At 45.4% G+C, this 23,053-nt stretch overlaps 1 protein-coding gene across 6 annotated transcripts in view; it reads right to left on the bottom strand.

The window, feature by feature from the left end:
• Positions 1–23,053, bottom strand: part of MKNK1 (MAPK interacting serine/threonine kinase 1) — a 183,061-nt gene that overhangs the window by 145,030 nt on the left and 14,978 nt on the right. For 3 of the 6 annotated variants that reach the window (XM_085602715.1, XM_085602720.1, XM_085602716.1), the window contains exons 2-3: positions 10,609–10,709; positions 1,827–1,918 (exon numbers count right to left, since the gene is read on the bottom strand). In XM_085602715.1, coding sequence (XP_085458841.1) covers positions 1,827–1,842 — 16 coding nt within the window. In that variant the 5' untranslated portion in view covers positions 1,843–1,918; positions 10,609–10,709. The remainder of the gene's footprint in view (positions 1–1,826; positions 1,919–10,608; positions 10,710–23,053) is intronic. The other 3 variants (XM_085602717.1, XM_085602721.1, XM_085602718.1) reach the window with 1 other exon arrangement.

The following is a 23,053-nucleotide window of genomic DNA, read 5'->3' as shown; positions in this document are numbered from 1 at the left end:
TGATGGCCACCAGGAGTCATTCCATACGTTGCAGAAGATCAGTACTTCGGTCTTGTCAGTGTTCAGCTGCAGGCAGTTATTCATCCAGTTGAAGACACCGGCCATGCATCAATGGAAGTTGGTACTGGCTGGGTCAGCAAGTGAGAGGACTAGTTTTGTATGGTCTGCATGAGAAATTATAATGATACCGTGGGATCTGACAGTGTTGGTCAGTGGGGTCATACATGCATTGAAGAGCATGGGCCAAGGGAGGAGCCCTGGGGCTACCGCATTTGATCTCCTTGGGTTCAGAGGTGAAAGGTGGAACCACAGTTCTTCCTTTGGAGCACGTCCCCTTGGATGCCAATGTGGTGGAGCAGGGTGGCGGGATACAGTGTCAAAAGCTGCTGAGGTCGAAGAGGATCAGGAGCTGCTGTTTCTTCTTGGGCGAGGAGAGTTCAGATGTCAGTGGCCGCAATCAGGGAGGTTTTAGTACTGAGATTGCTGCAGAAGCCATAGTGGGAGGTGTCAAGTAGCTGGTTCTAATCCCCGCGTGTCATGAGTTGCTGGTTGATGATCTGTTCCAGTAGTCGCTGGGAATGGGAGCAGGGAGATGGTACATATGTGTAGAGTTTTAGGACTTGGTTTCTAAGAGACAAAGCAATAAGCTAGACTATAACAAGTCACTTTTTTACACTCCCAACAATTATTTATTTCCAGATGCATACTAGCGCTTTGAGACAACAAATTGATCATACTAGATTTTAATTGCTCCACCTACAAAGTCAAGAATACCCACATAATTGTTAACCTTCAGTTTATTCACATTTACCAAGCATTTTAAAAAGTTCCACTTTGATTTTCCTTTAAGGTGTTTAGTTTGTTAATATTAAATGTTTTAAACACTGTGACCCCAGGGTAAGAGCTGTGGCTAAAAGTCGTGCATAATTCAGTACAAAACCAGTTCTCGCTAGAAATTCTGGTTCTAGAAGAATGCTTTTACCTACTTTTACACTCCAGTGGCATTTGATTTAAGTAAACATTTGATTTAAGTAAACATTTGTGGATAAAAATACATTAAAACTCCCTAAAAGGTAGAAAATAAAATTGTAGTTCTAGGACTGTTTATACAAAGTGTCCTCACTTTTCCATTTACTTCCTATCAATAAGTGTGCAAGCATGGATAACGCAGACATGGACCAATTTGCTTCCGCATAGATCAGCTAATTTTATATACATGGTACCCTTCATTAAATCTGGTTCTTAAATTATACACTCAAATTAGTCACCACTTACTGCAGCTGGATTAACACGTTAGGCATGACTTTTGATACTTAAACCTTTGCCCTAGACACCACCAAGAAGTCTTTTCGAATTTAAAAGGATTTTGGACTCCCGGACAGCCTATTATGAGGGCAAGTACACAAGGTTGTAGGTTTGAAAGTTTACTGTAAACTACAAAACAGACAGCTAATTATTAAGGACTATTGAACTATAATCCCTTAAGGTACATACGAATCTTTTTGAAGGACAGATTCTTACAGCATTAGCACAGCAAGACTCAAGCGTTTAGAGGAAAAGTTTCCAAGTAATGTGGATGAAGTGTTTTAATGTTTTAGGCAACTGGTCAAAAAGAACATTAAAAGGGTTAATGGCTGTTGAGGCTCCACCACCATAACGGAAGACTTCCACCACAAAAACAGAAATTTGGCAAGGCAAGTTGCTTGCTTTTTCGCCACTATTAAGCATAGTGACTTGTAATTAGTACAGTCCCAGCTTATACAAATACCATGATACAATACAATGTAGTTGGCAAATACTTTCGAGAGAAAAAAAAAAACTCATACCTGGTTTCTGTTGCATGGAGGTCTCGGAATTTGAACAGCTGTGCAGAGTGGCAAAGGTAACTCAATGCCTTCCTATGTAGCGTATTCCTCAACTATAAAAAGCAACAAAAGAGTGCACAAAGGTGAAGTTTTTTACATTTATAAGACCTCTAAAGTGCTGGCATGGAAGGACCCAAAGGGTGAATGTAGCACTACAACCCAGCTTTGTCTTTTATTTCAAGCTATCATTGCGTCCTGAAAACATACATGTGGCCAGTTACTGGAGGAAAATAAAAAAATAAACACATCTTTACAAAAGTCAGGTGCAGTGCACTCTTCCTCAAGTACGATTTCTGGCACAGACATGGGCACTGAAAATGCATCGATAGTTTAGAAATTTAAATGTAAACAACAACAAAAACAAACAAACACACAAAAACCACACACCTTAAGACCGTGGTTCCATGCCAAATCATCTTTCCAATATTAACAGGCAGACATTTTGAGAAAACTAAGGGTTTCAACTAGTTTAACCTGAATAAGTACTACTTGCTCCAGGTGGATATGTTGGTGAGAAAGCAGTGAGGGATTAGCTCTGCCTCCCTGCCACTCTTTCACTCGTGTTCCGAGGCCTAATCACAGTGGGACTGAATCAAAGTTTCGTTTTAAGTAGGATTGTGTATATTAGTGGTGTGTGAAATTATACCAGAGACATTTACCATGCCCACAGGGATATGCAAACGGAACGGTGTCATGCAAACGTTACTGGTGAGGGGTTGTACTTAATAAAAAACATGCTACTTTGTGATTCAGTGTTCACAATTCAGAGCTGCCCTGGAAGTCTCAAAGAGGGTTCATTTGACACTCAAAGCCCAAGTGGTACGATACATTTGTTTGAATGTCCAGTTACTCAGTTTGCTCACACAAGAATGGGTCGCGGACATTAAGTGAGTAGGTGGCACGCTGTCTAATTGGTTGCTCTCCTCTGTTGAGGCAAAGGTTCTGGCAGCCTCATGCATGCTAGCTGATGGCCAGTTTGCTCTGGGTGGGGTAGAAAGCTCTGCTAGGGTACTAAGCCAGAGCTACAGGGGGACCCAGCTGGGAACCGCGTGCTGGACCACTGTGTTGCAGAGTGCCTGGGAAGGGCTCCCCTTCTTTGCTAGGTTTAAAACAGTGACCAGGTCCCAGCTCTGGGGGGCACCCCCCCCCCCTTCACAGCGCACCAGCTAGCTAGGCCTCAGAATGCCCAGAATGGGCTTCCGTCCTGCTTCCAGAGGATAAGAAGTTCGGACTTGGATCAGGTTGGAACGTGGTTTTGGCCTCCGAGTCAAAGCGTATAGGATGAGGCTCCAGAGGAACAGATCTAGCAGACCCAAGCCCACCCCCATTGCTGACCCGTAGCATCACGCAAAGTCCAGGACTGGACCAGCAAGCAGCAGGAGGAGGAGGGCTCCAATGGTTTCACTAGGGTGAAAAATTGAGTGCAGTATCTGGTCAGACCTCCAGGAGGCTCCCTGCAGCCCATGACCAAGCTCAGGCTCTGAGAACACAGACCACAAAATCACTCTGCGCCAGGCAGGTCCCTCCAAGGCGAGCGAAAAGTTTCATACGATACATTACAAACAGATGGCAGCCCTTGGAACCCAACGTTCTGGTAGCTCCGAACCTGCACATCTGATGGCAAACACCATAAGAATGCATGATGTGCCCAGATTACCAGCCTGCGCTGGAAGCACCTCTGAGAAATCATTTAACTCTTAAATCACAGCCAGGGATCCAAAAGGTCCGATGAGTTTGCTCAATTGGCTCTTTTGCTAACCAGGTTTGCACCAGTTAAAAAAATAAAAAAGTGTAGGTGACTCTTCCACTTTAGTAGGGACACGGTACTAGGCACCAGTTTGTCAGCCATTTGACCTCCGAGGCACTTACAGGGTCTGGCCTTGCCTGCCCATGTCCCCGGTTGCCTTCCAATCCTGTTCGATGTGCTTTTCCTCAGAGCCTGCCTTCTGCTCATCGGCTGACTACACCGAGCAGGCGGGTGACCCACCTGCAGAGGTTTGCAAAGTTTTAGAACATTCGCCAGTTAGTGAACGTGATCTTTCAGTGCAACAAATCACCACCAGAGACCTTCAATTCCCAATGCCGATCAGGCCACCAAGAGTGTGCCAATCACGGAACTAGGCTTAATTTACATTTCACACGCCCCTAGAAATAGTTACATTGCTATATTTAGGTAAATTTAAAAATAGTATGTAACACACACACGACTTCCATAGATTACTAGACAAATGGCTAACAAAATCTGAGTGTTAACAATTCAAATGTATTCTTTCAGGTTTAGAATGCTATATGTAGTATGAAGAAAGAAAAAAAAAAAAGAAGCAGAGAACTCTGGGTAGTACCAAGTTTAGGTGGCCGGCACTGTGCTAATCCAGTTTAAAAAACATTGCTAGCAAAACAAAAAAAACGTGAGGTGAGCAAATTAAGAGTTGCAGGTTGGTCTATATAGGAGCCGCTCTCCACCTGAACTTTGAGAACTACCCAAAGTTCTGATATATACATACTCTCAATGATCTTTAACAGACCCGGTTTCTAGTGTTTACAGAAAGAGGAATGATTCCAAGAAGGGCCGCTACATAATGGTGAATTTGTTCTACTACTTTTGACAAGGTTTCCATTCAATGGAACGTCAGACGAGTCAACTACATTTAGAAATAAAGGCAATGGTATCGCTATGAAGGTCAGTCACCGACTGTAGACGCACAAAAGCAAGACCATGTATACTTGTTGCCCGTCTTATTTGTAGATGCTTTGTTACCTTTGATGCTGCCCACCTACAACCTCGAATTCATTGCACCAAAGACAAACCAGATCAACTGACATAGGCAGCTAAAGTGGCAACATTCCAATATTTTAACAAGCTGGCAGTGTTTTGTTGCTAAAGACACCAGGGACTTTGTAGCCCTGAATGTACGCCTCACAATACTCCTAGATCTCCTTTTGTTTCTTTCTCCTGCAAAAGGTTTTAAGGGAAAAATGTTACAGTAAACACTTGTATATGAAAAACGCCTTTCTATCGGCTGAAAGGGGCGGTGCAACATGTTTGTATTGACAGAAACACGGTTCCAGAAAGATTCATGCTGAAAAAGATAAGTCTTTCTATTTACTGCTGGAATCGAAGATAGAACAATGAAGCAAACTATGGCACAGAAATGATCCACTGTACTAGTTTGGCAGAAATATAGCTTTTGGCGTTTGATTGGTCACTGGCGTGCACAAATTCTATGGCAGTCCACGGAGGCTCCGATTAAGCTTCTCTTTGCTGCAAAACACAGCAGCCAATAAAAACAACTTTAAACTCCAGCATACCCCGGAAGTACAACCCCCTCCATAGTATGCCCCAATCACTGTCAGTACTTTAGCATATAAAGTCCGAATCACGACATCACTTCCTCTTTCTTTGCTGCTGCAGCAGCAGATAAGTGCTTTTCCTTACCTTTTCTCGTTGTGGTAGAATTGTGGGGAAGTTTGTTGTACAGATGTTATTGCTGGTTTAGGCACTCATTCAGGATTGTTGTATTGTTCTACGATGTTACGGCGCTGCCGGTGTCAGCATTATTGAGGTGTGTGTGTTTGCGTCTCCGGCTCCCTCTGGGGCCGTCGCGTAAGGCAGCGCGCGCGCAGTTGGCCTGTTACGGGCGCTAGGGGGCGGTGGAGAAGGAGGAGGCAGACACGACACGCTCTTGCTCAGAGCGGTCCCGTCGTTGCCCCGGACGCGGTGTCTGTGCGCGAGAACCCGTTTTGAAGTGAAAGACTGCACACATCTCTGGCCTCATAATCTGAACGCTGACCGGAGCGTTTTACCGGCATAGAGCTTTGCTCTAGGGGAGTTAATAGCGGTTTCTCCTACCACCTTGATAATTTCAGAACCTGTAGGTTTTCAGTTCTTTGGTGTAAGATTTTAGGGACAGGTTCTGACAAACCCCTGGGCTGCTCCCCCCCTTGAATCTCCTCCAGTCCTCTCAGCTTGAAGCTATGGCGTACTACGCTGAAGAGGAAGATCAGTGGGTAGAGTGCGATGCTTATGAGGAACCAGAACAATTGGAGGAGAATTTGGTTGAGACCCTGGATACCCACGTCCAGGGTTCAGTTAATAAAGCTTTAATAAAAGCCCTAAAACCTTTTACTAAGCCTCTCCTCAAATATGGCAAGAGGAAGATGAAGACTCACCATCGTGACGCGGGGACTTCGCAGTCCTCTGCCAAGGTTTTGGCGCGCATGGCCAAAAACGTCATGAAAGACCATGGCTGCTTATACCACGGATTACTCTTTTCCGTCTACTACAAATACTTCTGACTCGGAAGTTGAGTCGGTGAAGCCTAAAAAGAAATCAAAAAAGGCGACACACACTGCTTATAAGGCAGATGATAGTCAGGCTCCCAAAAATCTTTTATTTGACCCTCAGAGTCTTATACACCCTCGTTCCTCAGAGTGGGTTCCTTGTCCTGAGGTGGCCCATTATGTGGGGGTAAACCTACGACAGGGTTTTGAAAAAGAGGTGCGCGCCACCTTAAGGTCGGAATGCCCGAGACCCTCACTGAATGGAAAAGTGGCGGACACGCCAGAGTTGGACCCGAATATGGCTACTTTTATGCACAAATTCGCGAAGCACCCGAAAAAGGGTTTGATAGAGCCTGGCGGGGGTGCCAGGATAAACTGTTGGATGTTTCGGGCCCCCTTACCAAGATATTGGATGCGGCGGTCAACGCCAAGAATCAAAACGTCCCATTGGACACTTCGGAGGTTATGGAGTGGGCCCAACGGGCTCTGTGTTTTTTGGGCAATGCCAATGTGGCGCTGTCAACAGAAAGGAGGCGCTCCTTCTTGATGCGCATAGACTCTCAACTAGCGGAGATGGCCACGACAGAACCGGGTTCCCTGGCCAATGGCATGTTGTTTGGCGATAAATTTGTCAAAGAGATGGGCAAATACGTCGCCACGTTTTCAGCACTTGATAAGGCGCAGGCTAACATCAAGAAGGTGTTCCACACTGGTGTTTTTGATAGGGCCGGACGCACGCGCCAGAGGTCGAGGGTCCGGCCGAGGTTATAACCAGACCTCCCGAGGTGCTGAACAAAGAGGCAGAGGTGGTCAGAAGTCGCAGTTTTACCCCTCCCGCAATAGGGGTGGACGAGGTCGAGGCCACAGAGGAGCCTACAGAGGACAACAAAATTCCGGAGATAGTTCCTATTCAGGTAACGATTTTGAATACCACAGAGTGCATGGTGGGAGGTCGCATTGCGTTGTTCCTTCACAGGTGGCAAGAGATTACGGTCAATCCCTGGGTTTTACAAACAGTGCAGGGCTTTCACAGAGTTATACGCCACGCCGACTCAGAGTCAGGTGCCCGGCTCCCTACAAGAACGGAGTTTCATCGACAGGGAAGTGGCAGCGCTACTCCAAAAAGGCGCGATAGTGAGGTCTATTCCCCATCCTCGGGGTTTTGTAAGCACGATTTTCTTGGTTCCGAAGAAGGACAAAGGGTTTCGCTTAGTGTTGAATCTCAGGGAGTTCAACGCTTGGGTGGTGTATCGCCACTTCAAAATGGAGGGCATCCATTTACTGAGGGACATCCTTCTAGAACAGGATTGGCTAGTTCGCTTAGATCTGAAGGACGCCTATCTGGCGGTTCCTATTTTCCCGCCACACAGACGGTTTCTCCAGTTTCTCTGGCGCGACCAGTGGTTCGAGTTTTCCGCGATGCCCTTTGGTCTGTCTTCCGCCCCTTGGTGTTTCACCAAACTCATGAGACCGGTAGTGCAATGGTTGAGAGAACGAGGGGTACGTCTGATACTATCTCGACGACATTCAAATTATGGCACAGTCGAGAGAACTCTTGATGAGTCACCCGTCTTGGACGCTCCGACTGTTGCAGGAACTGGGTTTCCTTTTGAATCTAGAGAAGTCGGTTCTGACTCCATTGCAATCGATGGATTTTTTGGGCTTTCAGATCAACTCACGTGCCAGTTACTGCTTCCCTTGAGGAAGAGAGTGGCAATCAGGAAGGAATTGAGGAGCGCGCTTGCCTCTCCGACAATATCATTACGGACGCTGGCTCGCCTTGTAGACCTGTTGGCTGCGTCCATTCAGGCGATATTTCCGGGTCCCTTGCATTACAGGGCCCTTCAGAGATTGAAAATTTTGCATCTACGCAAGGGTCTCTTGTATGCACAACAGATAGCCCTTTCAGCAGAGGCTCGTTCGGAGATCAATTGGTGGTTAGACCATATGGATGCCTGGAACGGCAGAGCCATTTTCTCCTCCAGCCCGGATGTAGTGATAGAATCCGATGCGAGTCGATGGGGCTGGGGAGCGCGTTGCGGGACCATGGAGATTTGGGGGGGGGGGGGGGTCGTTGGTCTCAGGAGGAGCTGAAATTGCATATAAACTGCTTGGAACTTCTGGCGGGAGCATTTGCGATTTGAACTCTGCCCCCGCAGAAGGTTTCTTGTTGCATTCTGCTCCGCATGGACAATGTGTCCGCGGTGAGATACATAAATCGGCTCGGAGGGACCCGATCTCGTCTCTTGGCAGAGATAGCCAAGGACTTCTGGCATTATTACCTGGACCATCGTCTGGTGGTGACGGCGGAATATATTCCCGGGTCATCCAACGTGATTGCAGATTGGAATTCACGACATTTGCGGGACAGCAGCGATTGGAAGCTGCATCCCAGCAGTTTCGAAGCGTTGAATCTAAAGTGGGGACCCTGTGTGTTGGACCTGTTTGCGTCCAGACTCAGTCAGCTTCCACTGTTCTACAGTTGGCGGCCGGACCCTCTAGCGGTCGGCTCGGACGCCTTTCTTCACTCGTGGACGACGGGCATTCTATATGCCTTTCCACCATTTGCCATGATCCCGAGAGTGTTGGCACAAACTCGCAGACAGAAAGCGGAACTAGTCCTGGTTACTCCTTGTTGGAAAGCGCAAGCATGGTTTCCAACCGCCTTGACCTTGGTCTGTGCGCCTCCGGTTCGACTTCGCTCGTTTCCGGACATTCTCACGGATCCTCAGGGGCTTTGCAACCCGTTAGTGTTGCAGAACCAGTGGTTCTCATGGCCTGGAGACTTTCAGGCGTCGCTGGCAGGTGCCGGGAGTTTCGCAAGACACTTTCTTATCCCAGGCTTGGGCACCCTCCACACACAAGCGATACGAATCTGCTTGGAAACGATGGGTTAGTTGGTGTGGTGAGCGACAGTGATCCCGTGGGATCCGACATTCATCTAATTGTGAATTTTGTCGGAATTAGCCAAATCCGGTTTGGCATACCGGACGGTGAATAACTTTAGATAGGCAATTTCGGCGGGCCATCTGCATGAGGAGGGCAGACCGGTGGGGGAACACCCTTTGGTTTGCAAGGTGGTGCGAGGGATTCGGTTAGTGAACCCTCCTCAACCTAAGTACACCGTACTTTGGGATGTTGTTTCGGTGGTTTTGCGTTTTTTGAGGAACTGGCCGAATAATGAAGCCCTGTCTAGGAAACAATTATCGGCAAAATTGACTGTTCTACTGTGTCTAATCTCATGTAGACGAGTGTCGGATGTGCGGGCATTGGATTTGGCAGGTAGAGTATTTACTCCTTCAGGAGTTCTTTACGATTTCCAGACGTACTAATACGCATTCTCTGTGTATTACATACCCTGCCTTTCCTCATCACAGCAAATTGTGTGTGGTCAAGTGTTTGAAGGTTTATGAGGATTGTACTAGGGAATTTAGATCTGATGTATCAGGACAATTGTTAATTGCTCTTCAGAGACCTTCTCGCCCGGTCACATCTGCAACCCTGGCCAGGTGGGTCACTTGGTTACTGGGTCTTGCGGGGGTGGATATTTCCATTTTTAGAGCTCATTCCGTTAGGGGAGCTATGACCTCTAAGTCTTTTGGGGCGGGTTCCCAGTTGCAAGATATGACTGTGGCGGACTGGTCGGCTGATTCCACATTCAAAACGTTTTATCATAAACCTATTGTGGATGTAGCTTTGGTGGTGGTGAATAAACTTTAAACTAGCATAATCGGAGCCTCCGTGGACTGCCATAGAATGACAAATTGTCTAGCAAGCGCGACAAAGAATTTTCAATTCTATTAAGGACACGGAGGCGAGGATTATCCCACCCAAGCATTTGGAATGATGGCATTATTGTGGATTTGTTATAATGTTGTACCCACCCGGTAATCCTATACATGGCCTTCAACGTCTTTTTGTATGGATGTTACTTTGTCAGTTTCCATTTCAGGAGAACAGACCAAGCAACCTTGAGGTTCTGGAGTTTTGGCATCGGCGAGGATGATACGGCTCATCAGGGAGACAACTCATCTTGGCAGTGGACAGATGACAGCGTTTCCGGAGAGGAAGTTCGAAGTTCGGACGCACGTCGATGGGGAAATCGGTGGTCCAGTGTTCAACGGTCAAGTTTGTGGACTGTGTTAAGAGTTTCATGCAAAGAAAGAGGAAGTGATGTCGTGATTCGGACTTTATATACTAAAGTACTGACAGTGATTGGGGCATACTATGGAGGGGGTTGTACTTGCGGGGTATGCTGGAGTTTAAAGTTGTTTTTATTGGCTGCTGTGTTTTGCAGTAAAGCAAAGAGAAGCTTAATCCTCGCCTCCGTGTCCTTAATAGAATTGAAAATTCTTTGTCGCGCTTGCTAGACAATTTTTCATTCCTCACCACGAAATAACACACGCCCAATAAGACCCATTACGACATTAGCAAGTTTCCCAAAGATAGCAAAGTCTCCTACCTCAGTACAGCTGAAATTTGAAATGGATGGCAAATGAAAGTTGCAAGTGAAGCAAGACTTGGTCAAGCCAGGTTACCTTCTTTAGAAGTCTGATCGTTGCTCTAGGGAATGAACAGAGAGTCTTTTCAGCATGCTTGAATCAGCCAGACTACAAGTACTGTGGTTACTTTAACTGTATCAGACATAGATATCTTTCCAAGCAAAACTCAGACTGCAGCCAAAAATCATGCTTATGAAGTGAAGACGTGGGTCCCATGTTCTCCGCGCCACTGGAATCAAGCTATCCTGGCTGATTTGGGGGTGGAACCCCGAAACCGGTTCTAGGATACTCGTTTGTTGTCCAGGGAGGACCTGGCCTAGCAGTTCAGGCTGGACGGTTCCAATTGGGCACAGGGTCAACACTGATTTGCATATGGCTAGGTTCCAACTGGAACGGCATGGTGAGAAAAAAAAAAAAACGATTTAGGCCCAGATCTCTGTATGAAATCGTTCTGCATTCTGTTAATTAAATGTTCTTTTTGCATTTGTTAAGTGAAGTTAGGCAGAACAGTCAGAGATTTTAAGAGCCAGTCTTGCACTGTAAAATCAGAAAAGGTTTCCTCCAGGACTACACACCTGTACATGTGCTGGGTAGGAGCAGTCCACTTCATGATGAACACCTGACAATCATATCTATATGCGCCCTGATGCAAACATGCACTTCTTACATGTGTGGGATATGACCCCCATGTTAATTTTCCTCCTGCCAGTCAATTGCCAGTCCAACGTTCCAAGTCATTTTTACCAAATACTCAACTCACTTCCTAGGCTCCAACTTAATTTTCTCTATGCCCAGTACCAACAAGATCCGATGCCACGTCAATGACATTCATTCCCAAAGCCACTCCTCCTGCCCATTTATCTTTACTCCACAATCAAGGCAAAGGTTTGAATTAGATTTGACCTTAGTACTTTCCCTTCACTCCTTTTCTGCTGTCAGTCAATGCTTGTCCCTTCATCGGACGCAGTTTAACCATGCTTTGCTCCATCTCTGGTCTGCTTGCTGTCCAACAGCTTCCATAAAAATATAGAACATCTTAAAACCCACACAAGGAGGTAGCACTATCCACCCAGGATTCTTCTAAATACAGATCAAACATAAATACTCACCAGTAACGGATGAGAGCCTACAACATTTTGGAATGCTAAATTTGAACCCAACTAATTTACATCTTTGGCATTCAAGTGGATCTCTACATTAGGGAAACCATTACATTTATTGAGGGAGGGGACAGCTTTCTTGAGGTAACAGCCAACAATCCTGCTCCCTTTTCTAGTGCCCTATTAAATAGAATTATAAGAATTCCTTTCAGGCATTCCATCCCACAGAGAGCCTCCCTCTTCCTTTGTATGGAGAGGACAGTGCATCAGGCATGTCACACGACATGAAAAACCAACTTTGGCAGTAGGAAAGCCATTAGTTGTAAAATAATCCCATTTCAGGTTCTGGAGGAGACATTTTCTGGATATTATGTTATAATCACCCTTTCCAGCCTAAGCCCCCCAGATGCTAAATAAGGCTAATCCAGGTAATTTTTTATATTTCCATTGAAGCACCCATGCTGGTCGGTGAAAACTAAATTGCCAACGACTCCCTAGGCGCAGGAGGGTGGGGAGGTAAATATTCAGGATAAAGATAATGGAGAGTGAAATTTAAGTATCTTTAGCCCCGATTAAGTAGTGATTACGTCGAAACACATGTTGGCTAACAGGAACAAAGCCATTTTGGAATAAAGCCATTATAATGCTCAAGTAAAACGATTGAAGACTGCATTCTTAATTACTGTGTGTGCCATGCGGCTGGATCAATGATTGCAAGACTAATAGGCTAGCCACCACTGACAGGTGGCTGTAGTGCTATGCGTTCAAGGTGGAGACACAGGGAGTGCCTGTCTAGAGTGCTCAAAGAGGCAGAAGGTGAGCTGTCTGATTTGCAGGGTTCAGGCACCCTGGACAGTGGCACATCATGAGACCTTACTACAGGTACAATGCCAGGTGGGTGATATTGGGGACAGACTGGATGCCTCAAGAAGTGCGAATACTGGAAACGATTACATTGAGAGGGTGACAAATCCAGGAGGCTTTTGGGTGTGGTTACTGAAGCAGAAACTCCCACCCCACTCATATCAATGCAGATACCCCAACGGGGTGGAGGCTACCACACAAATCAGTATTAAAATTCTGCTGCAAGACCATTTGGCAAAGGTTTATAAACAAGTCCCATAAATTGAGCAGATTGGGAGGGTTTTAGATGACCTAAAACTCCTGCACCTTCATGGAGGAGCAGAGTAGAGGCCTTGATGAGGCACTCAGACTGGATGACCTTCAGGAAGTTGTTCAGATCATGGCCCGCTGCAAAGCCCCAGGTCTACATGGGCTCCCAATGACCTACCAGAAGTTTGCAGATCCTTTGTTGCCACATTTGCTGGCAACACTCCGGGAGTCCAGACGTACAGACTCCCCGTCAGCTTTCAGGAGCCCCAAATCATGCGCCCCAACCCGGGAAGGACCCACTAGACCCAGGATCGTATCACCCCCTTATCTATGCTGGGGTAAGACGTAAAAATATTGGCTAATACTTTGGCAATGTGCCTTGGCCGTGTGGTGACCCATATGGTCCATGATTATCAGTGTGGTTTTATGGCAGGCAGAGGGACACATGAATCTGCTGCGACTTTCCCCACATCCTTCACCCGGTGATAGGTAATGTCCCAGCAGCAGTGGTCAGCGTGAACATCGAAAAGGGATTAGATAATAGAAGCACCTCTGGGAGGTACTAGAGAGGATGAGACGAGGCCAAGAGTTATTCTTCTGGATCTGGCTACTACATAGCAAACCAATGGCAAGTGTCCGCAGTGAGTGTGATATCTGAGGGCATAACTCTAGGAAGGAGCACTAGGCAAGTATTTCCGCTGACCCCACTACTGTTTGCCCTGGCAATGGAGACCTTAGCAATATGGTTGTGCCAAAATATGGTCCTGTGGGGCATTTAAAGTAGAGGGGGTGAAATGTATGCAAGTCCTCTCCTAATACACAGACATGATGTTGCTCTAGGTTTGCCACCCGAAGAGGTCTGTGCTCTTGGAAGTGCTATCCTCCTTTGGGATGGTATCGGACTTAGGGGTCAATCGCCAGAAGTGGGTTCTTTTTCCCAGTGGCAGAATTGGTTGGGATAGATGCTACCGCTCCCTTGACTAAACTGTGGGAGTGTGACCATTGATATTTGGGGATAAAGATCGCCCACACAGTTGAGGCTAAATATGTGCTCATCATGGGAGCGGTCCTTGTGGACCTGAATGCTTCTGCTCAATTTTGGAACCGCCTCTCTGCTTGGGGCCACTCTCCACCATAATAAATTGATTCTGCTCCTGCGTTGCCTAGATGTCTCACAAAACTCGTGCTGCATTCCACATACCACTTTCACTACTTTGAATAGTCGTATTTCCCCGGTATGGGCTGGCAGATACAGTAGGGTGAGATTAGAGGTGTTAAAGCTCGACATGGAGATTGGAGGCCTCGGCCTACAACACCTAAGCCTCAATTATGTTGCAGGATTGCTGCAGTGTGCGCGATGAGGGTCCAAACATGGAGAAGGCTTTATTAGCAGAGTGGGGCAAGAGAGCAGAGCTCCTGAGGTGTCAGATGGGATAACTGGTCCCCTCCTACTGCCCATTCATAGCCCAGCAGGTTGCACGAGTTAGGGAGCGGGCAGTTTATTTGGTGCTCTGCAGGGTCCAATACCCTCCACAGCTTCCACTGGATACAGAATGATGGACCGGACACGTTGGTATGTTTGACAGCTGCAGATCTGTATTTTAATGGAACCTTCCTCTCACTTGACGATGTGAGGGACACCAATCAACTACCATGGAGTCAATTTCTGCAATATGCGAAGATCTCATGCCCCGCCCGTGAATTATGGGCGACTTTTCCGTATGAGCTGGGAGAATCGCTAACATTTCAATTATTGCTCAACTCTGTCTCCAGATTTTGCACATATAAGGAGCTCTGAAGGCGGACAACAAAGTAGCTGCAACAAAGCTCCAGGACAGATGGCTAGCAGACTAAGCGCTGCCCCTTCAGAGGGAGATTTATGAAAAGCATTTGCACAGGTTCGGGAGGCTGCCAGCCACACCAACTTCAAGCTTGCGCAGTTACCCTATTATCATTCCACCTATCTGACACCCCAGCAGCTATCTCGTTTCAATAGGATGCGATCTACGGCGTGCACTCGGTGGGGTCAGGAACCGTCGACATTCCTCCAGATGACATGGTCTTGAATGAGGTTGCAGGATTACTGGACTGATGCATTGCAGAGACTACAGGATGTTGCGAGTCCATATTGAGCCCTCAGTTAAACTTGCCCTACAGCAGCTGGTGTTGGACAACTGCTGCATTGCTGGGAACCTGCCCCCCCCCCCTCCCCTTGCTGGAGCTACGTTTCGTGAAAAGAAACTTGCTTGCACGCAATCCTCTCAAACATGTAATAACGTAACCAACTTGTTTTGTAAATACAAATATCGCATTATACACCTTATACTGTATCCAGGGGACGCTTGCCTATGTGCATTACTAAACGAGAGCGACTAAAGATGGCCACCAAAAACACGGGATTTCTATTGCGCATGCCTCCACTGCATCTATGTCTACTTTGCAGCTGGGCAATAGCACTAAATATGGCCGCTTGAAACTCCCATGTTAACACATGTTATACTACTGCTTGAACTAAATCTTCCCAAGTTCTATTAAACACCAGTGCAAAAGATTAAAATAAGTAAATGGGGATCGAGTAGAGATAAGTGGTATACAGGGAAATCATTTGTTTCCGTGTTCTGTGTCTTTTTCTTGACTTTATTAGTTTAGGTTTGGGCCTTGGAGGGAGACTGAAAATCCCTACCCACCTGATTTTAACGCAGGCACACAAGAGCCTACTGAAAACCTGTGACCGCACCACTTGAAACCCAGCCAAGGCCACATTGAACTGAGACGCATGGAAAAAGAACGGTTAACCTGAACACAGGAAGAAAAGAAAATATGGTTGCAAAAAATGTATTGATCATAACATGAAATGTGGGTTGGAATAAAACCTGAGAAAACAAATTAAGGGGCGGGAACATAGAACCCTCATAGAATGACCGCATCTGGTATGGTGTGATGACCTCCTCACCTTGTCTAGTCCAATCAACTAAGGGTTTTCACAGAAAAGTAAACATGGGGCGGGTGGAACATGCACGTAAAATAGTATAATAAGTGACTTTAGTTAGAAGTACAAGCTGACCTGACCACCATTGAGCAGACGGTTACTAGGCACAACGAAGAGAAATGAAAACATTTCTTCTCGTGCTCTTTTTTCTATGTGTGCTGCCTTCTGCAGCACACACAAAGGAAAGCGCATGAATTGATTGATTTTGTGCAGGAAGAGTCCCTTCCTGCACAAAATCAATCCTCGCAATGCAAGCACCCTTGCACCATGGTGCCTGCAGTGGTATACTGCAGACCATTGTGCGCTGGCGCAGGGGAAAGGACAGGAATGCGCCGTATCAGATACAGTGCATGCCTGCCCTTTCCTTTGGTCGTAGGGCAGCACATCAGTTTAGTGTAGAAGGTGATTCAAGTTCACACATACAAATCTGACCTTCACAGGACAGTTATGCAGCAATGTGTGCAAAACTGCGCAATTCCTCCGATTGCAATTTACTAGATGGACACCCAACACTTGTGTACTGAAAAACCTATTCAAGAACGTCATCTTTGGCCGTGGCCGATACCCATTCAGTCTCAGAAATGATGCCACCACATGCAGTCTTAACATCCAACACTACAACTACACATTCCACAACACCTTCTGTCAGCCGCTATAGTAAGCGTGACCAACAGTCTGCTGTGAAATTCTTACCACCCAGAACATATTTGACACGCGGAATTACTGAAGTTTCAAAAAGCAAGCCAACTAAACGTGCAGATGATTTTCCTAAACAATTTTCACTTAACAGGTATACGAATGACTTGGGTCAGTGAACAAGTCAAAATATGTTCCCTTTATAAAGATTTTAATTTTGTCCACTCGTATACAAGCAAGAGTTTCACGCTCGATGACATAGTTAACCTCTTCTGTGGATAAACTGCGTGAAGCAAAGGCTACAGTATTTTCTCGTTCAGCCACATACTGCCCAAACACCTATCCGTTTAAAGCTGGCATAGACCATAATGAAAAACTTGCCTTTAGTATCACACGGTTGTAAGGCAGGGGCATTAATCAGCAGATCTTGGAGTGTTCAAAGATTGATTGATTTGTGGAGACCACTCAAACTTTGCTAATTTTGAATAGTGAGCCCAAGGGCTGAACTAGGGAAAGCACAGCCAGTGACAAAGCGTATATAATATTCAGTGTCCTAAAAAAAAACAAAAAAAAAAAACACAAAGCATCTTTGTCCATTGGGAAAGGTGCACATTTGATGGCTTCAACATTGCAAGCTTTGGGTTGACGAAATAGTGTGGCCCCAAGTATTCAACCTACTGCATAAACAAGTTAGACTTAAGCCACGTGCCTCCAAAACTTTAAAACCCTATCAAGAACAATCAAGTGCCCTGCCTCATTTTTAGTGTACACCCAGCTATCATGTTGGAACGCCTGAACTTGACTCGCTACCAAAATGTGCGTCCATCTTTTGAAACACTTGCAGCCAACGCTAGGCCAAACAGGAGTCTCAAGTACTTAATTGCCCCAAAAGGTGTGACAAATGTAGTCCATGATTGAGCGTCTGGACTGAGGGGAAAGCAAAAGTAGAAAAGGTTTTTGCATCACCAATGTTGGCCATAATTTGTTGGCTATGTGGGAGCAGGTGACAAACCAGTATGTTTTGATTTTTTATTGAGTCAAGATTACTCAATCTTAAATCAGACCGTTTTCTGGTCACAATGACAGGAGCAACCCACTCTGAGGAGTCAGTTTGCACAATGACACCCTCACTGGTAATTCTCTCGTAACACTTTCAAATCAGCTCTACTTAGAGGCATGGGCCTACCTTATGAATAACGGGTGAAACATGGCTTCCAAGTTTAATAGTGTATTCAAAACCAGACCGTGCCTATAACACCACTGAACACACGTATAAAAATGTGCTTACCATTGAGTGATTAAAAAGCTCAAAACAGGGACATCACCGAAAACAATTGGAATATCATGATCTTGCTCACCAAAAGCTCTGGGGCAGATGGGGGGGGGGGGCGGGGGAAATGGGAACCAACTTCACACCCTCAGACCACCATCTAAGAAACATGTAAACAATGACATGGTGACCGGAGTACCAGAGTCTGCAATCATGGTACTAGCCTTACCATCCACAGTGACAAAATGGTCCTTTAACATTTACGACCTTGAATTGAAGGCATGTGAATAGTGAGAACCACATCAGAAAACCAGTCAACATCCTTAATTTCTACAGAATTACATGGCACATCCACATGACAGATCCTAACTGTATCAGAGTTGGTAGAAATGCTTCTGCACACTCCTTGGAAATGCCCCACCTTATGACAGTGATGGCATCTTCTGATTTTTCACGTGGTTCCTAGTTCCACCCCAATAACATGGGCCTTTTCTTAAATGTACCACCCTTAGTAACAGCAGCAATCACAGACTCCGATGTATAATTGACAGGTAAGATACCAGTTTGCTTGTTACTTTGAATAGTGCTATGACCACTCATTACTTGAAAAGTTATGATGGATCTCTCAATGCTTCTCACAATATCAATTCTCATTAAGACAAATTTTTGCATGTCAAAACCCTTTATAGATCAAATGAAATGAAAATGATCCCTTATATAGGAGGTCATGGTTTTCAAACTTGGGATGCTAACGGTGTGGCAATGTACTCCTCCACGGTTTCATCCACTTTACTTTAGGTCTACCCAGTCTTTGTAAAAAGGGTGGAGGTTGTACTGTTGCCATTATCACCAGACTAAAATATAAGTCTCAAATGTGAAAGAATGTCAGGAATGGAAATAGCAATGCTTCCTAAGCAAAATACAAACTAAAAAACAGAATATTCTCTTCAAGTGCGGGAAAGAATATCACCAGCAGCACCTGCAATAGAACTAACAAATGGAAGATGAACAGACGAGACTAGAAGAGGTTCGACAGTGTCCCAATTAAAGATGGCCACCTTCGTGGCGTTGCGGTTTCACAGAGATATGTGCTGCATTAGTCCAAATAAATGGTTACTCCCTGGTTAGGATGCGGGGTTATAGCTTTGCATTGCTACGATCCAACAAAATGGTCACCTACATATCACGCTATAAGATCCAGATTGATGGCTGCCAGCGTCGGATTTGTAGGCTCCAGTAGGCGTCAGCTCACTTGTAGCTCTGGCAAGAGTCACAATGGAAGAGGAACCGGGTGCCATATGAAAGAAACAGTCACTGAAAAGGGAAGCTTCCAATAAATAACAGCAACCGACGCTTAAAAAAATGCTGTGGATGGCTGTTATGGTAAGAGTCAGACGTAACGAACAAAGATCTGAGGCCAAAGTTTCCCAATTTACATCAACCTCAAGAAAGTTTCTTCTTGAGCGACTCATCCCACAAAGTTGGTAGTAGATATCAGTCGGTGGGTCCTAGTTCCCCCAAACAATTAAATAAATGCACATACTCCTCCACCCAACTCCCAGTACCAAATGTAGTGTGGGGTTCTAGAGGATCTTTCCCTATAAATCACAAAGTTGTTGTCAGGATGAAAAATACCTTATTCCATAGATAAGGACTCACAACACTGGAGACATTCAGATGGTTTTGAGGACAAGGAATGAAGTCTTGCAGTTAACAGAATAACACTGCAAGTTCCAAATAAAATACAAAGTGGAGTTTCAGGAAGTACACCTTAGTTTAAAGGAATACAACTAGAAATACATAAAAACCGTTAACATAGTAATGCACAAGAGTACACATTTCCCCCAAAAAATTTAGGAGCAAGCATTCTAGCCATACGCCAACTATAACCTCCAATGAAGTACATAAAACCGCTCTGGTTTCTTTGAGGTGCTTTCATTTGGGTTTACTGTGCTTTTGTAAATGTTATGTCAGAAGAGTACAGCTGAACATAACCACGCTAATGTTTGGCTGAAACATTTTGGTTGCCTTTTGTCAAATGGGTTAACAAAATCAAATTGCTAGATAACACACGAGGTGCCCATAGAGTAAACCGGTAGACCATTAAGTAAGTTTGCACTCTAATATATGTAAAACAGTATTGGTAAAATCAATGACTAAGACTGGAGCAAAGAGAATTGGAGAATAAAGTACATCACTGAGTAACATGTTACGTGACTGATTTTGTATAGCACTCGTCCACCAAATGGTTTCATGGAGCTTGGAGATGACAAATAGGCAGATGCTAATTACTACAGGTCATAATAACTTCTTCACAGCAATTTGAGGGGTGGGTGGGTCTATTTAAAAAATATCATAAAAGTACATTTAAAAACATTATTTCAGTGCATTACAATTACATTGGGCTTCACAAAGTTCATTTATCATCAATTCATTCAACATTACCCCTAGTGTTCCTAAGTCTTATTGCAACTTTAATAAAATTCAAGGTGCAGGCAATATCAATGGGTTTTCAGACCTTTGTAAGTATAGAAGAGCAACCTTGGCATGTCTAAACTTCATTTGTTTTAAAATCCTCAATAAAAAGCTACGTCTGGGTGACGAGTAAAAAGGGCATAATAAAGTCAAGGGTGTCATGCCCAGAGGTCCGACTCGCGAGACGAGTCAGTATTTAAGGAACCGAGATGCTCTCCACTCCGCTTAGCATTCTTGCGGTGAGCTCTATTTCCGTCCTGTGGTTCGTTGCCTGACTTCCGGTGTATCGTTTCCTGTTTCGGCCCTCAGCCCTTGGTGGGTAGCGAGCGTTTGCCGAATCCCTTCGGCATCTGTACGAGGTTCCTGTTGACTAGCCTCGCACCCAGCTTCGCTGTTGCTTCCAGTTTGTACGCGTTAGTCAACCCGCGTATCTTCTCCGTTGCTGTCCTGTTCTCGGGGGTCTTTCCCAAGTCCTGAACCTCTTCCACGTTCTGAGTGGTTATCCCGTATCCAGTTCTGCTCTGCATCACAAATCCTCTCCATAGGTCTTGGTCATTTTCTATGGAGCAGAACGCTTCTCGTTTATTTTAGTTTCTCTTATCCCTTAGGACCCTGTCATATACTCCTGTTTTCCCCCTCCGGCGGAGACTCCTCCTTGGATATTCATTCACCTTCTAGGCGTCCAGTCTGTCCTATGAGTTCCACCCTCAGACCTCACCAAGTACCGAGTCTGTCGACCTTACGACCTGGCTGTTCTTCTCCAGTTGTTACGTATTCTTTCTATGGTCAAGAAAGGAGAGTGAGGCTACTACATCATTGGGGATACAAGCGTGGACCACTGTGCCAGCACTTTCTACACGACAGAAGCATGGTAACAGCGCTATGCGCTGCCTTTTTCATTACCTATGAATTATAACGAACAGTTGGAGTACTTAGTATTGTTTTCTTCTGTTGACAGATCTTCGTCTACATCTTAGCTACAGACGTCTACGATTTATGTAGTGAACCCTCACCAAGTACATACTAGTGTGTTAGGTGCGTTGCCCTCATTAATAGTCTAATTGAGGTGTCAGCGAATATTCCCTCTTTAACCCTGTGTCTTTTGTAATATAGGATCCTCTAGATTGAAATCGTAGTGTCTACACCTTATCAACGCTGAAGTGTCAAACTAGTGGTAGGTGGGATCTAGGGTTAGAGTTACATATGTTACATACTGTGCATGCTGGAGTTAACATAGTCTTTGTTTTACAGCAGAGTAACGCCTACCCTTTCCTGACCTGTCTTCAGCCAAGCTACAGGAGTTTCCCCCACCTTTCCTTGTTTTGTTTCCCTGTTTTCCCCTGGCGAGCCATCCGCTACTCTAGAGTCTGATAGAGTCGGAGGGCCGTAGGGGGAAGGCTGAGGCATTGTCTTCGGATTCCTGACGCTCCTGCAGAAAACTTGGGACTCCTTACAAAGGGTATCCTGCAGAGACCTATTGTCGCAGCCGCAGGTACCCTTCTGCTCAACTGTAACAGTAAAACCAAGTGGGTCAGCCAACAGGTGATGTAAGAGGTTAAGCCTAAATCGAGTGATTAAGAACCTATCCTGTGCATTGTACATAAGAGCAAGATACGGTTCCATGCCTTCTACTGTCTTTACCATGCTATGGGTACGAACTGTGGGCTTACTTTTTTCAAGAACCGTTCTACGTGCAATCTTTAGCATAAAAGATTTTTAATTCTGAGTTTATCCTCATGAGTTATTGTTGGGTTAAAAGAGATCCTTACAACCTAATCCCTCCAGAGCAGTTCTTACGTAATTCAGCCATGGAATGCACATTCCCTTGTCTCTGTCCATGCAATCCCTAATTATTTGTCTGCTCAAACCTGCCTCCATATTAGACCAAATTCTTAGCCAAGCTGTGAAAGGTCTGACCTTAATCAGTTCCTCCATGTATACCCTTCCCAATTCAGCATGAGTGATCTGGGCCGGTGTGCTTTGTGAAGTTTGGAGGATCTTTCTCAGGAATTTGTTCTCCTCAATCTGTATTTGTTGGGTAGATACAAAACCCCAGACTTCAGCCCCATACGTTACTTTGGGGCAGCAGATTAAGCCATATAGGTGCATGACCTGTTCTGGGGACCACCTACCCAGCCTACGCCCATAGCTCATTATGGCCCCTGTGGACGCCACTAATTTTGAGCTCCGCTCTTCAATTAAAAACCCATCGAAAAGTAAACCCAGATAGGAAAAGGTCTTAACCTGTTCCATTTTATACGAGAATTTTTTACAAGGTTTAGATCCAGCCAACAATACATAGGATTTAGTTAGATTGGCCGATGATCTAAACTGGCCATAAAGCTGACTAACCCATCTAACAAACTCTGAAGACCTTTGGGTGTGCGGGCTAAAAGTACCGCATAGTCAGAGTACAACAACACAGGGATCGGACGAGAGCATACTCGAGGGGTGTCTACATTCAATTTACATAGTGCCTGTTCTAACTCGTTTATGTACAATGAGAACAGGAACGGGCCAAGATGCATCCCTGTCTCACCCCGCTAGTGCAAGGGAAGGGTGCTGTAGTGTCACCTTCCAGGTTAAAACACACTTTGGCAGAGGTGTTCCAGTGGAGAGCTCTTAAGATGTCAACTAGGCCCTGATCTACCCCTAGTCTGATCATAGCCCAAAGCTTTTCCCTGTTGACATGGTCAAAAGCGGCTGAGAGATCCATGAACCCCAGATATACAGCCTGCTCACTTGCAAGGGTACATTTAGCCACTAATAAATAAAAGTTCAAGCACTGTTCTTTAGTTGATTTTCCGGTCCTGAACCCATAT

The sequence above is a fragment of the Triturus cristatus genome, chromosome 4_2 (assembly GCF_964204655.1).
Source record: "Triturus cristatus chromosome 4_2, aTriCri1.1, whole genome shotgun sequence".
Taxonomy (NCBI): Eukaryota; Metazoa; Chordata; class Amphibia; order Caudata; family Salamandridae; genus Triturus; species Triturus cristatus.
Note: the sequence above shows the minus strand (reverse complement) of the source record. Positions and strands in the feature narration are given on the sequence as shown.